A 12,784-nucleotide genomic window follows, 5' to 3' on the forward strand; every position below is an offset into this window, starting at 1 on the left:
CTTTATATGCACTCCCCACAGTCCAGCTCTTCTTCTCAGAGGAAATGAAGTAAAGACTGCATTGATAGCTTTTCCATCCATCTATCAAAACATCCAGATTGGCCACTGACTCCGTTTTGATCCACACCAAGCTAAAACCTTTTTTTTTATACTATTGTATATACAGTAGATTATTGTAGTTGTTTATAATAAGGTGTTTATATCTTTATTAATCACTCTTGCCTCATTTTGTCAACAATTCACCCTGTTTGGACTTCTGTTTTGCACTTTTCTGCCACTAGTCTGTCACCATAGTTACTGATCATTATCATCACTGTCAGCTGTGTATCGTTATCCACTTCGTTTGTCTGTGTATAGAGGGTATGCATCGACGTCACTTTCCCGCCGGAACGCGCTCCCTCAGCTGGACTGAGTGGCAAAAGAACCTGCTGTGTGACTGGATTTAATAGGAGAAACTGCGAAAAAACAAAGACCGCGAGTAAAAACAAACGATTACTCTAAAGGTTGTTCCTTATGACACGTAAAATAAACCTAATCCATGGATATTGACATGCAGCCAGGAGTCGTGTTTCCTAACATTTATATATGCCTGATTTCGACGCCGGGGAAATACATGAAGCAAATCTGCCTGTGAATATTTTATATAACTACAATATAGGTAGGTTTAAATCCAATAATCACTTATATCAATGTTATATCGTCATATTGTCCAGCCCTAAAACATATATAGTTTTATAGTATAGTTTTTGTCAGTGTTGTTTATTTAAAAAACACCCAATTATGCAGAATATAAGATGGAAAATATTTAATTGATGAGTTGTCAACATAGTATATAACAATACAATATATACGTTATGATTTTACCTCAAAATCCAACAATTTGACACAAAATTTTAACTGCAAATACATGTTTCTCTGCTGGAGTCCAGCTGTTTATGTGAACTTCAGTGATCCATTTGCTTTTTTTTTCTGTAGCTTTCGGCAGTCTTTAAAATATACCTCAGGTTATGTGTCAAAGCTATTTGTACAGTCAATCACAAAGCTCTTTCCCGTTTTGGAAGTGTTTTGAGTGTTTTTCGCGACATTCACGCTGAAAACCAATGCTGCCATTCAGTCTTTTGCCACTCAGTGGGCGTGACCGCAGTCCTAACGGTCAACGGTGACGTCACGTGCATACCCTCTATAGCCAGGTTCACACCGTGCGATTTATAATAGTCCTTTACGATGGTTATTTGTCAGACTGTATGAACATGATCCTCATGTCACACTGTGGGATCTCAGCTGTCATTAATGTCAAGACGCGTTAAAAACGGACACGCGCATGAAAACTTGTCTGGAGATTTACATCATCAAAACATACACATTCGATGACAGTGAGCTGCATTACACACGGGACTGAAATGGTGGCTAACAACGACATCTCTATCATTATTTTTGATCGCGGCTTGTCTTGAAAAACGAAGAAATTTTGACGTTCGTCGTAGAAGTCACATTGGAGGATTGTGCGCCAAATCTTCTGACACTGCCATAATTTTGTCGGAGGTAAAATTTGATCGCAACGGTCATTAATCGGCTGTCGGTGAACATGTCAAACTAGCACTCAAAGACAACGGATTTTAGGCTAGGATTATAGGAATCTTTTAGGATTTGCAAAATTTGTCTCAGACGACCAAATCGTGGCCAAAATCGTATTGCACACACAGAAGAGGCGGGGACTTCTGGTGGCACATATATTGTTTTATTGCCGTAAACACACTGTAAACACACATAAACAGAGATAAGAATTAGTTATCTTCAACTGTGTATCAGTGACTGCCAGAGTGGCTTCTTCATATGTAAAAATAATATATGAAGCTTTCTTTCAGTAAACTCACTTTGCACAATCTTATGACAATACATCAAAAGAAAATGAGAATACATTGCTGTATACTGTCTGTAACACACTTTCATTTTCTATATTTTTGTTTAAACATTTAGGCAGTTTTGTTGTTGTCAAGATGCCAACAAACTAGTACTAGTTTCTCTTCTGGAGTGGACTGTGTTTGTGTGTCAAATATTTATTCAGAGGGGAACTATTATGTGGAAACTTTAAGTAGTTAAGCATAAAGGAACTTCAACTCACTGCAAAATGTTTTACCCTGGTCATTCAAAATGTTTTACCCTGGTCATTCACACCTCAAAGCTTAAAAACTCTGTGAAAATGGGTGTGTAAAGCTCTGGAAAAGTGGGAGTGTGGGGGGTGGGAGAACAACCAATGAAACACAGACATACAATACACTCATTCTTATACAGAATAATGAATATTAATATATGAGCATGGAGAAAAATGACAACAAACTCCCAAGCACAAGGGAGAAATGCAAAAGAATATTTAAAAGGGCTAATAATACTTTCATTACGTTTATGAGCACTGCAGTCTCATGATAAACAACACAGTTTAACACAGAAAGAATAAAGACATAGCTTATTTTTTCTCCATTTTTCTTTGAATTTTCGATATAAATCAGTCTTTTGTCTATTAGAATAATCGTGTCATCACGTTCACACCACTGTATCAGTGTCCAGTTTGCACATATATTTCATTTGAAGAAGACTTGATAAAATATGTGTGCATACACCGTGTTGGTTCATGTTTGGTGCAGGAGAATGTGTGAAATAAGTCTATAAAAACTTTAAACACGGACACTTTATTCTGTATTTGAACTATAATCCACGTGGCTAGTGTTGTTAAACTCATCGCAGAACTCTACGCTGAAACTGATCATATGAGAGCTCCATGTGTAACAATTGTATTTTTCATGTGTTTTTATTCAAACTCTAGTTCTGACCGCATCGCGGGCAAAATACAAACAACACTCGTGCTAGCTGTGCTAAGGGAAAAATGGCCACGGCTCGCGTGTCCGAACGCAGAGGTGAATTAACAGCACTTTTGAGACATTTGAATTCTCCGCTGTAATGCGATCTCATGCGAACATATTTTCCATTTGTGGTGGTAGATTACAGCTAAACAAACCACGTGCACCCAAACTTCTGCTCTGGTCGCGTTGCAGGAAAATGCATTTTTTTTTTGTTGTTGTTGTAGCACTAAGCACCCATGTCTCTGAATGACAAACAGAGACAGAAGCAAGAGAAGTGATACTTCCTCATGCATAATACTGTAATTCTAATCTTATGCATACTTTAGCGCAGTGATTGGATTGAATGAGCTTTATGTCATGAATAAATGCAGAAAATGTTGACGTCAGCATGTTCGACCAGCCCATACTTGGAGCCAACCAGCACTCCAGATCTTGCCGGTGGTACACGATGACGTCAGATTTTGTGACGTTGCTCCGACTTTGCTTTTCAAACCGGAAGACAGAAATCGCTCTGAAAAATGCAACTAATTTCAACTTTTAAAGAAAATGAAACACTAAGTTCCTTTAGTGTTTTCAATGATTTGCAGCCTATACATATGTGTTCACAGCTCAAAAATGTGTTCTGGGGTTTTATGACCCTTTAAATATAGCACTTTTTGTTTTTTATACTTGTTTAAGGGTTATAGTTCAAATTCTGTCATTAATTACTCACTTTCATGTCATTCCATACCCACAAGACGTGTTCATCTTTGAAACACACATACCTAGTTCTGTCATGATGCAGGCTGCTAGGTCCTTATGTAGATAACAATCATGTTGTTACCTGCATTGTGCAGCTAATTGGTTGCTGTTGCATTAGCAACCAATGAACTGCAGCTCAACATTCAAATACGGTAGTGTTTGCTGTTAGCAGTCTCTGCTTTCAACATCTTTAAAAAAAACAACATCTAAGAAAAGTGAACACTCTTTTACTCCATATCTCTGCACATATTGGTTTGCTTATTCATTTTTAAATAAGCAATAATAACAGTTTAAACTAACGTCATGTTTTAACAGTCACAACACAACATTAAAACACAATTGTCTGTTTACACAATTGTGTTTATGCAGCATCAAGCGGTCTATGTATGTTTTGCCGTGAGGATATGCTAACCTATGGTTGCGAAAACAGGTTCAAGGTAAATAGCATTTGCACTTTCAACAAGGTTACCATGTTTAGCTTCATAACTAATAATGCATTCTTTTTTCCAAGGACAATTTTTCATTAGCTATGCTTAATGTGTGTGGTTGATTTCAGCTGTTTGCAGCATCAGAGCATGCTTCTGTCTGTCTTATCGCTCGCAACAGCTTTTTCACTTATCAGTAATAGCATAAGAATCATGTAAACAATACATCAAATTATTTATTATGATATTTGTTCAGGTGGTTGCTGGGTTTCCTATCTCTATCATCTTGCAACATATATCTACTGTTAAAAAGAACACACAGTGCGTGTTTCTAGAGCTAAGCCAGTCGGCATGGTATCCCAGGCACACATAGTAATAGGCCATTAGAGTTAAACCATTTGGCATGGTAGCCCAAACACACATAGATATTAAAATATGCAGTCTCATGACTCTTTGAAAAAGGAAAAAAGGAAAAGCATGCAAATATTGGCTTGTATTGTCTATTTCTCCCATTACCCTGTGCAATTGTACAGCCTGAAAAAATGCTTTAAAAATGCATAGCAATAATCTAGCAATAGAAACAAACAGTAATTAATAGTAAATCCACTCGATAACAGGAAAACTCAGGAAACAGCATAACACAAAGGGAACTGAGGGCTTAAATACACAGGGTAAGATAATCAACAGAACCGGGAACAGGTGTTGAACTCAATTAATAACCATAGAAACCAACAATGACTGGGAACACAGGCAAAAAGAAACAATATTAACATAACATTATATTAACAGTAATATTAACATAATATTATTATTAACATAATAACAGAGTATTATTATGTGCAATACACGCAATGCCACACTCAAATTCAAGCGCCCTAATGCGTCATACATGTATATATTTAAGAAAAATATCTTATATTTCTATACAAATATTTACATTTATATATAATTTAAATATATAAAAATATAAATACAAAACAAACACACATATATTACGTAAACACAGACTCTTATTTTGTACACGATAACCACGGTTATCGTTGAACAGCCCTAATATATATATATATATATATATATATATATATATATATTCTGTGGAAAATGAGTATTGGAAGCATTTCAGATATTCAGTATCGATATAAAAAAATCTATATTTTTGACAACTTGCACTGTTTATTATTTCAGATGCCTATTTAAAAGACTACAATTGAAAAAAAAAAAATATATATATATATTATATATAAAATTCAACCTGCATTGAATCCACCTGCATTTGGTGGGTTGGCGGGTGTTAATGTCAAGCCTTGGCCATAACAGTGTCATGCATTTTATACCTGCCAAAAATCTGTACAAGTCACACCTGGGACTAATTAAACTCAATAATAATGTCAGAGCCTCAACAGAGCCTTTTTAACAACTTTATTTTATTCAAATGTCTTTATTTTAAGTACTGGAGTGATGTGCAATTACTGGTGATGTAGAACTGAATAATCTACAAATAATAACTGAAGATCATTCCCTTCAGATTGGAATCTCACATGATATGGCAGAATACTCTGTGAAGTTCACTTGTAAGTCATTTCTGGTCGAATGGAAGACACCTCTGGAGTTTTTAGTGTTAAACTTGTGCCAAAAAGGTGTGTGTTGTTTCTATGGCAGTATGAGTTGTGAAATATTCTTCTCACAGATCCATTTGAAATCTCTATTACATAGAACATCATGCCACCCGAATAAAGTTGGCCACCTTTGGTCTTGATCCACAATCACAGCACAATTCTCTGCTCTACCTCCATTTGGCTCTCCAGATCCCCAGAAGCTGAAAATACAGATGAGCATTAGATGTTCAGTGCTGCTTTCTGTGTGATATGATGCTGACTGTGAGAATAATTTATTGGATATTAATCAGTTATTTCTCACCCAGAGGTCATGTTGGTGTCGTCAACCCATTTCCATGTGTTCTCCACATCACTGTCGGTCAGACCAATATAGGCTGTAGTACCACCAAACATTTTATTAACAAAATCCTGAGCAAATAAAATATTTGTTTATTACATTTATCACATTTATATCATAAACAGACAATACTGACCATCTCTCATTTAACTGCTTAACACCACAAACACACACACTCACACACAGACACATTATCTCACACTCACTTGTTCCTCTCTGTTGTTTATGATGATCAGATCTGCTTCTCTCTCTGTACAGTATCTTCTGCTCTCAGTCCAGTTCTTCATCTCATTCGGCATGTAGTAAAATCTGGATTTGTAGTAAGTCCATCCATCTGTAAACAACCAGTTTAGCTGTTAGCTTTTTTATTCTCATTTACACTCTTCTGTCTGTAACTTATAACAGATAGTCATAGATTGTGTACACTGAATGTTATTGAGAGCACAACCCAACTCTATCATGCTTTAAAATGTCTGCTGTAGCAAATAACTATATAGACTAAAAACTTTACCAAGAATCAGAAGTTCATTTTTTAGCTGGTCTCTCCTGTTGGTCAGATTTTCATTCTTGAATATTAGCTGGTCTCTCTCACTGGTCAGGTTTTTATTCTTGGATATGAGCTGTAGTCTCTCTTGAGTAAACATGACACACAGCACTATGACTGCAGTCAGCAGAAGAACACACAGCAGCACCAAACACACTGCAGCTGCTCTGGAGCTTCTGATCATCACACAATCACTTTCTGTAGATTAACAAACATGATGTCATTCTTTTTATCCACTTAACACAGCTCACATCAACTGAAACCATGAAAACCGAGTTAATTATTAATCTTAGTACCTGTGAATTCAGATGATCTTCCTTGCGTTGAGTCTGTGATCTTTTTTTCAATGTTAACTTTAATAACGTCATAATTTTCGTAGACATCATCAGTGGTTTGTCCATCTTTTCTGTGCATTTTGCAAGTTGTTCTTTTTTTCTATATTTTCCTTTACACTTTCAGAGAGTTTCGGTGTTGTAAAGATGCCAACAAACTATCTCTAGTTTCTCTCCTGTAGTGGACTGTGTTTTGTTCCTCATCTATGTTTGTGTGTCAGGTATTTATGCACAAAGGAACTGTTTTTGTTTTTTTGTGGAAATGTTTTAAGTATTTATGTGAAAAGGAACTCACCACGTAAGTACACTAGATTTTTTTTTTCTTTCTCAACAGTGTGGATTAAGTTAATTTGAATTGGGTTTAAATACGCATATTTAGACAATCATTCAGTGTCTCAGTCTGAAATTCATCAGGGGCTTGTTCATTTGGTCAGTGGGTGCTGCTGGAAAACTTCTGCAGCTTTTGAAATGTTTAGATTGTTGCTGGTACATCAAAAGTCCAGACCGGTGATCAGTTTATGGTTTTAGCAGTGGTTGGATTTACACTCTTCACATAAGTTATTTGATCATTTTCAGTGCATGCACTGCTTCGAGTCAGATGCCCATCGGTCTGCGCAGCACTGCATGAAGTTAAACACACCAGGTTCCTTTGTCTTATGTGTCATGTTTTGATTGGTTCACTGTATTCATTAGGTTCAGGGGTTTCTTATTAGTCATTTAGTCGTGTTTAATTTGCCCTCATGTTCCCATTGTTTCTTGTCTAGCTTTGTTTATGTAGGCCACTTCTAAGGAATAGAGAGAAGTCTTAAGCTAAGAGAAAGGGTGGGGTTGACCTCATTGCGGATGTCAACAATCCGCAAGGACTCAAAAGTAGTAAGAATGACAATCTGCATTAATGGACACAATTTTAAGTAATAGTGGGCCACAGTTGATTAGCAGAAGTATTTCAGTAAGAGACATACACAACATAAAACACAAAACTATGTAATTTTTGAACACTTGGTAGAAAATATATACATCAATAATTAATCATACTTACAGGTTGTGATTCTGAGGAGAAAATCCCATTTAGACCTCATAGAGATTTGAGAAGTAGTCATTAAAAGGTTATACTGCTGTGGTATCACTAGGGATGGGTACCGTTAAAGTTATCGATCTGGTACTTTAATGGCATTCTTATTGCTACTTTCTGATTATATATATATATATATATATATATATATATATATATATATATATATATACTAAACACATTAAGAGCTGAATTAACATTGCTTTATACTTGAAATGTAAAATAAATATCATTGAATGAAATTCAAACATCAATTTGTTAATGCACCAAGTGTGCAGGCATTTTTAGTGTTTTATATACATAAGATACAGTAAGAACATGAACAAAGAAACAAAGTAAAACAAACTGACAAATACAATAAAACAAAGATACAAATGAAATAAACAGTGCTTTCATTTGTTCATGAAGGTCTAACATTACTGTCCAGGTAGTAATATAGCCTACAAAAGAAATCTAAGTAGGCTAACCAAATGTAAAACAACACTGCATGGTTTTCACAGTATAAATGAATAGATTAATGCTTATTATAGTTAACGATACTTAGATTAAGAGCTACGAGTGATTTTCCCTTTGCATTTTGTTGTTTGATTAACATTGATGGCACACTCATCAGAAGGTGGAGTGCTGTCACTTTAAGACAATAGATATTAACAAAGACTATAGAATAACACGTAGTAATATTAATAATAAGTCTTAAAGGGACTTTGATATTAAAAAACATCGTATTTTCTCCCAGCTGTTCATGTCAACTTACGATATAAACATGTTTAAGTAAGCAATCTCCAAGTCATTTTGACATATTTTTGTGTGTATTTGATCGTTTGGATGTACACCCGAAGCCCAAAGTGTAATTTGTTTGTCTATTTGCAATCCGTTTTGAAACGTGCTCAGCCTGGGGAACAGCATCGGATTATTGTGCTTTCAGCATTTTAAAACGTTGATAATAATTATCAAACATGTCCCGCAAATTAGCAACGGTAAAGACTGCATTTTACAACAATCGCAGATTGCTGATTCTGATGTTAAGTTTGGGTTTTAGGGAGGAACGAACAAGCACCGCTGTGAAGGGAAGTTGTTTACACGCCAACACTGTAAAAAAAAGGGAAACATTTTTTCTTTGTATAGATGACAACGCTGTCAAAATGATTCCTGTTCACACTGATACACAAAAACAACTAAAAAAAAAACAGTACTATGCATGCCAGGTCTGTAGTTGATGTCACTTTGTAAAGAAAAACTACGCTCCTGCGCACATATCCACAGAGGACCTCTGCTAAATGCGCATGCCTATAGACGAAACACGTAATACACATGTGCATGCTGTCACCGTATTCACAGATCCATGTTTTTGTTATAGATGAAAACAAGTACTTTGAACCCCCTTTTTCAAAAGTGTGCCTTGTAAGGCCCCCAAAACGTCATTGTCGTGTAAATGAACGGCCAAAACGCATAAAAAGTTTTCCGTTTTAGTTGAAAATTGTGTCGTAAACAGCCCCTTAGTCCATAGAAACATTGCTGTTGTATTTCACCTGCATATTTAGTTTAGGTCTTTAGGTGTAACAGAGTTTGACTGAACATTCAAAACAGTTAATTTAAATAGTTTAATGTGAAAGCTGTGTAACACTTTTGTTTGGGGACCAGTTCTCTATGAACTAGTTGCTTATTAGCTTGCATATTGCTAGAATATTGGCGGTTTATTAGCACATATTAATGTCTGTGACGAGCAGGGCGGGCGAGAGCCGTGAGGGAACGGCGCGAGGCCGGTAGCGCGAGTGATAATGAGCATCACCTGCGAGGCGCGCCGGCCTCGAGTCTCTCACGGAGGAGCTCCGGAGGCATAAAAGGAGGAGCGACGACCGTGAAGGACGAGAGAGGACCAGGCCTGGACTTTGTTATGTTTTATTATGTTTGTGTGGCCGGCAGATGTCCGCGAGGGTCTGCCGGCATTACTTTCGTTTTGTTCTTTGTTTATTTTGGTATTAAAGTTTTGTTGAACGTTCGCCGGTTCCCGCCTCCTTCTTCCCACATCTACGAACCGTGTTACAATGTCTTATTCTGCATTACCTTATTCTACAGTACATGCCTTAATCCTAGCCTAAACTTAACCACTATAACAACTACCTTACTAACTATTAATAAACATTAAATTGGGAGTTTATTGAGGCAAAAGTAGTTTATATATGAATATGTGTTCCCAAACTAAAGTGTGACCGGAAGTTGTAATATTAAAATTATTATTTTTTCTTTTTTTTCCCTACAGCATTACAATTAAAGTGCAATTCAAATAAAATCTGGTAAAATTGCTAAACACAAAACTTGATGTTTAACAGCCATATGTAGATGTTCATAATGCACTATATATACATTATGTTAATATTTAATTAACATATTATTTATAATTGTTTAATTGTATGTTAATATTTATTGTAATGGGTCATTTAAAAATAGCCTTCTCACAGATCCATCTAAAAATATCATTACATGGAAAATCAGCCCATCCTGGTGAATGAATTAATGCACAGTCTTCATCATGTCCATTGTAACCATTGGGCTGTCCAGAAGCCCAGAACCTGCATCAACAGATCAGCATTAGATGTTCAGTGCTGCTTTCTGTGTGATATGATGCTGACTGTGAGAATCATTTATTAGATAATAATCAGTTCAGTTCAGTGATTTCAGAGGTCATGTTGCTGCCATCAACCCATTTCCATCTGTTCTCCACATCACTATCAGTCAGACCAATCCAGACTACAGCAGCACCAGACATGTTCTTAACAAAATCCTGAGTCAATTGAAACACAATTGTATCATAAAGTGAGAACAGACACATTTCTCTCACACATACACAAACACATGCACACACACACACACACAAGCGCTCACACTTCACACTCACTTGTTCCTCTCTGTTGTTTATGCTGATCAGATCTGCTCCTCTCTCTGTACAGTATCTTCTGCTCTCAGTCCAGCTCTTGCTCTCAGAGGAAATGAAGTAAAGACTGGATTGATATAGTGTGCACATCCATCTATCAAAACAACAAGATTGGCCATTGACTCAATTTTGATCCACACTAAGCTAAAATGGTTATTTATACTAGTTGTATATACAATATATTATTGTTTTTTTTTTTTTTTTATAATATGCTGTTTATATCTTTAAGTATGATCATTGATTTAACAAAAAAAAAAAAGACTTTTAAAGCCACTTTAGAAAACGTCTTGTAGGCCAAAATAATGTAATGTCTTAAATTATCTTCATTATCTAAATAATCTATTAACATTTATACTCGATTGACATCCCTAAAATAGTATTAATCTCTATAAATTTGGCAGTAAAACAAAAGCTGCAAGGTCAGTACAAGCACAACACAGTTACAGCTTTAAATAAGCCAGATGACCCAACACAACACAACAGATCTAGTACTCCACTTTAATAATGGAGTCTGATGTGCCTACATAGCTAAGTTACCAGTTTGACTGAAGAAACTTTTCCTACTTTTTCAAACAGTTTTTAAACCAATTAAATGATATATATATATATATATATAATTTAAGGGATGGATTCTGGAATCCACTGCCTCTTCAATATATCTTTTAAGTTATTAATCAACATTTATATTTCTGTTAAATTATTTGAATGACTTCTTCAACGTATGTTAAAGCACCTATTTTCCTCTGTACCTCTCACTGAGAGAAATGAACATGTTATCAGTATGTTTTGGGGAAAGTTTCCTGCTCAGAGCAGAGCTCAGATCAACTTCAACCTTGAAGAAGCTGTGTATCATGTGTATCTGTGTATGTACGCTAAGTGTTTTGTGCAGGTCCTTTACTGGTGAACAACTGGCATTCTGCTTGAGACCAGCAGACGCCATGTCATGACCCCAAAAGGACATCCGGTACCTAAATCCAGGGTCCCCTCGTCAGCATCGTGACGAAGGGAGATATGCTTCTTACTATCTGTCCACGTGTGGAAAATTTCTAATCTTGTCTATTTTTCTTAGCCAATCAGAATCATTCAACCTGAAGTAATGACGTAGTTAGTTGACTCTGTTAGAGTATAATTGTTGTGGAAATGTGAATGTACGCAGAGCGGCCTACAAACTCCTTGTGAGACTTGAAGCTGGCTTCTGCTGATGAAACTGCAAACTATTCTTCATTAAATTTTTCTTCAATTTATTAATTATTTTAAACTTTGACTCTGTGTCTTTATTCAACATATCTGGTTCAAAGGTCCTAAACTGTTTATCCCCAACAATATATATAAAACATTAAAGGGATATTACACTATATAAGATCATTTTATAGGTTTGCATCTTTTGAAAGTAGTCAAACTATCCCTTTAAAGTTTATCGGGTAAAGCATGTGTGTTTGTAAAGCACCATTTATTTTAGGTCAGGGGTTGTCCAGTCCTGCTCCTGGAGGGTCACTATTCTGAAGATTTGAGCTCTAACACACCTGCCTGGAATCTTCTATTGATCCTGAAGATCTTCATTCACTGCTTTAGGTTTGATAACGTCACTACGGTTTCTGACACCACTACAAATGGCTGTCCCTTCAAATAGTGTCCTATTTAAGGGTATAGAGGGGCAATTTTGGCCACAGCCCTTGAGTTTAATTACTGAAGCAAAAGTTGGCTGGACGGTGGCCCTCCAGGAGCAGGATTGGACACCATTGCTTTAGATCAGTGTTTCTCAAACCCTGGTCCTGAGCTGCATTACGATTAATGGTGTCCCTACACAGTGTTCACTGCTCTCTAGTCCATTGAAGTTCACTTCACTTGACAAAATGCATTCATTCAGAACACCTTGCAACATAATGAAACAGACGACACTTGAGGCGCAATTATCAGTGGAGTTTAA

General features: G+C 36.2%; 1 protein-coding gene across 1 annotated transcript; it reads right to left on the reverse strand.

Annotated features, from left to right (window-relative positions):
• Positions 1 to 5,429: 5,429 nt before the first annotated feature.
• LOC125247799 (CD209 antigen-like protein C) lies at positions 5,430 to 7,846 on the reverse strand. The gene is made up of 5 exons (XM_048159290.1): positions 6,818 to 7,846; positions 6,489 to 6,719; positions 6,184 to 6,311; positions 5,942 to 6,048; positions 5,430 to 5,840 (listed from the first exon to the last, which is right to left on the reverse strand). The coding sequence occupies exons 1-5, from the start codon at positions 6,933 to 6,935 to the stop codon at positions 5,675 to 5,677; spliced, it is 750 nt and encodes a 249-aa protein (XP_048015247.1). The 5' UTR covers positions 6,936 to 7,846; the 3' UTR covers positions 5,430 to 5,674.
• Positions 7,847 to 12,784: the final 4,938 nt, after the last annotated feature.

Source organism: Megalobrama amblycephala, linkage group LG1, assembly GCF_018812025.1.
Source record: "Megalobrama amblycephala isolate DHTTF-2021 linkage group LG1, ASM1881202v1, whole genome shotgun sequence".
Taxonomy (NCBI): domain Eukaryota; kingdom Metazoa; phylum Chordata; class Actinopteri; order Cypriniformes; family Xenocyprididae; genus Megalobrama; species Megalobrama amblycephala.

Excerpts from the sequence above, each read along its gene's own strand:
- LOC125247799 (XM_048159290.1), bottom strand. The coding sequence starts at position 6,935 with ATGCACAGAAAAGATGGACAAACCACTGATGATGTCTACGAAAATTAT. Across the intron at positions 6,312-6,488 it reads AAATGAACTTCTGATTCTTG|ATGGATGGACTTACTACAAA; the intron begins GTAAAGTTTTTA and ends GGTTGTTTACAG. Across the intron at positions 5,841-5,941 it reads GACACCAACATGACCTCTGG|CTTCTGGGGATCTGGAGAGC; the intron begins GTGAGAAATAAC and ends CTGTATTTTCAG.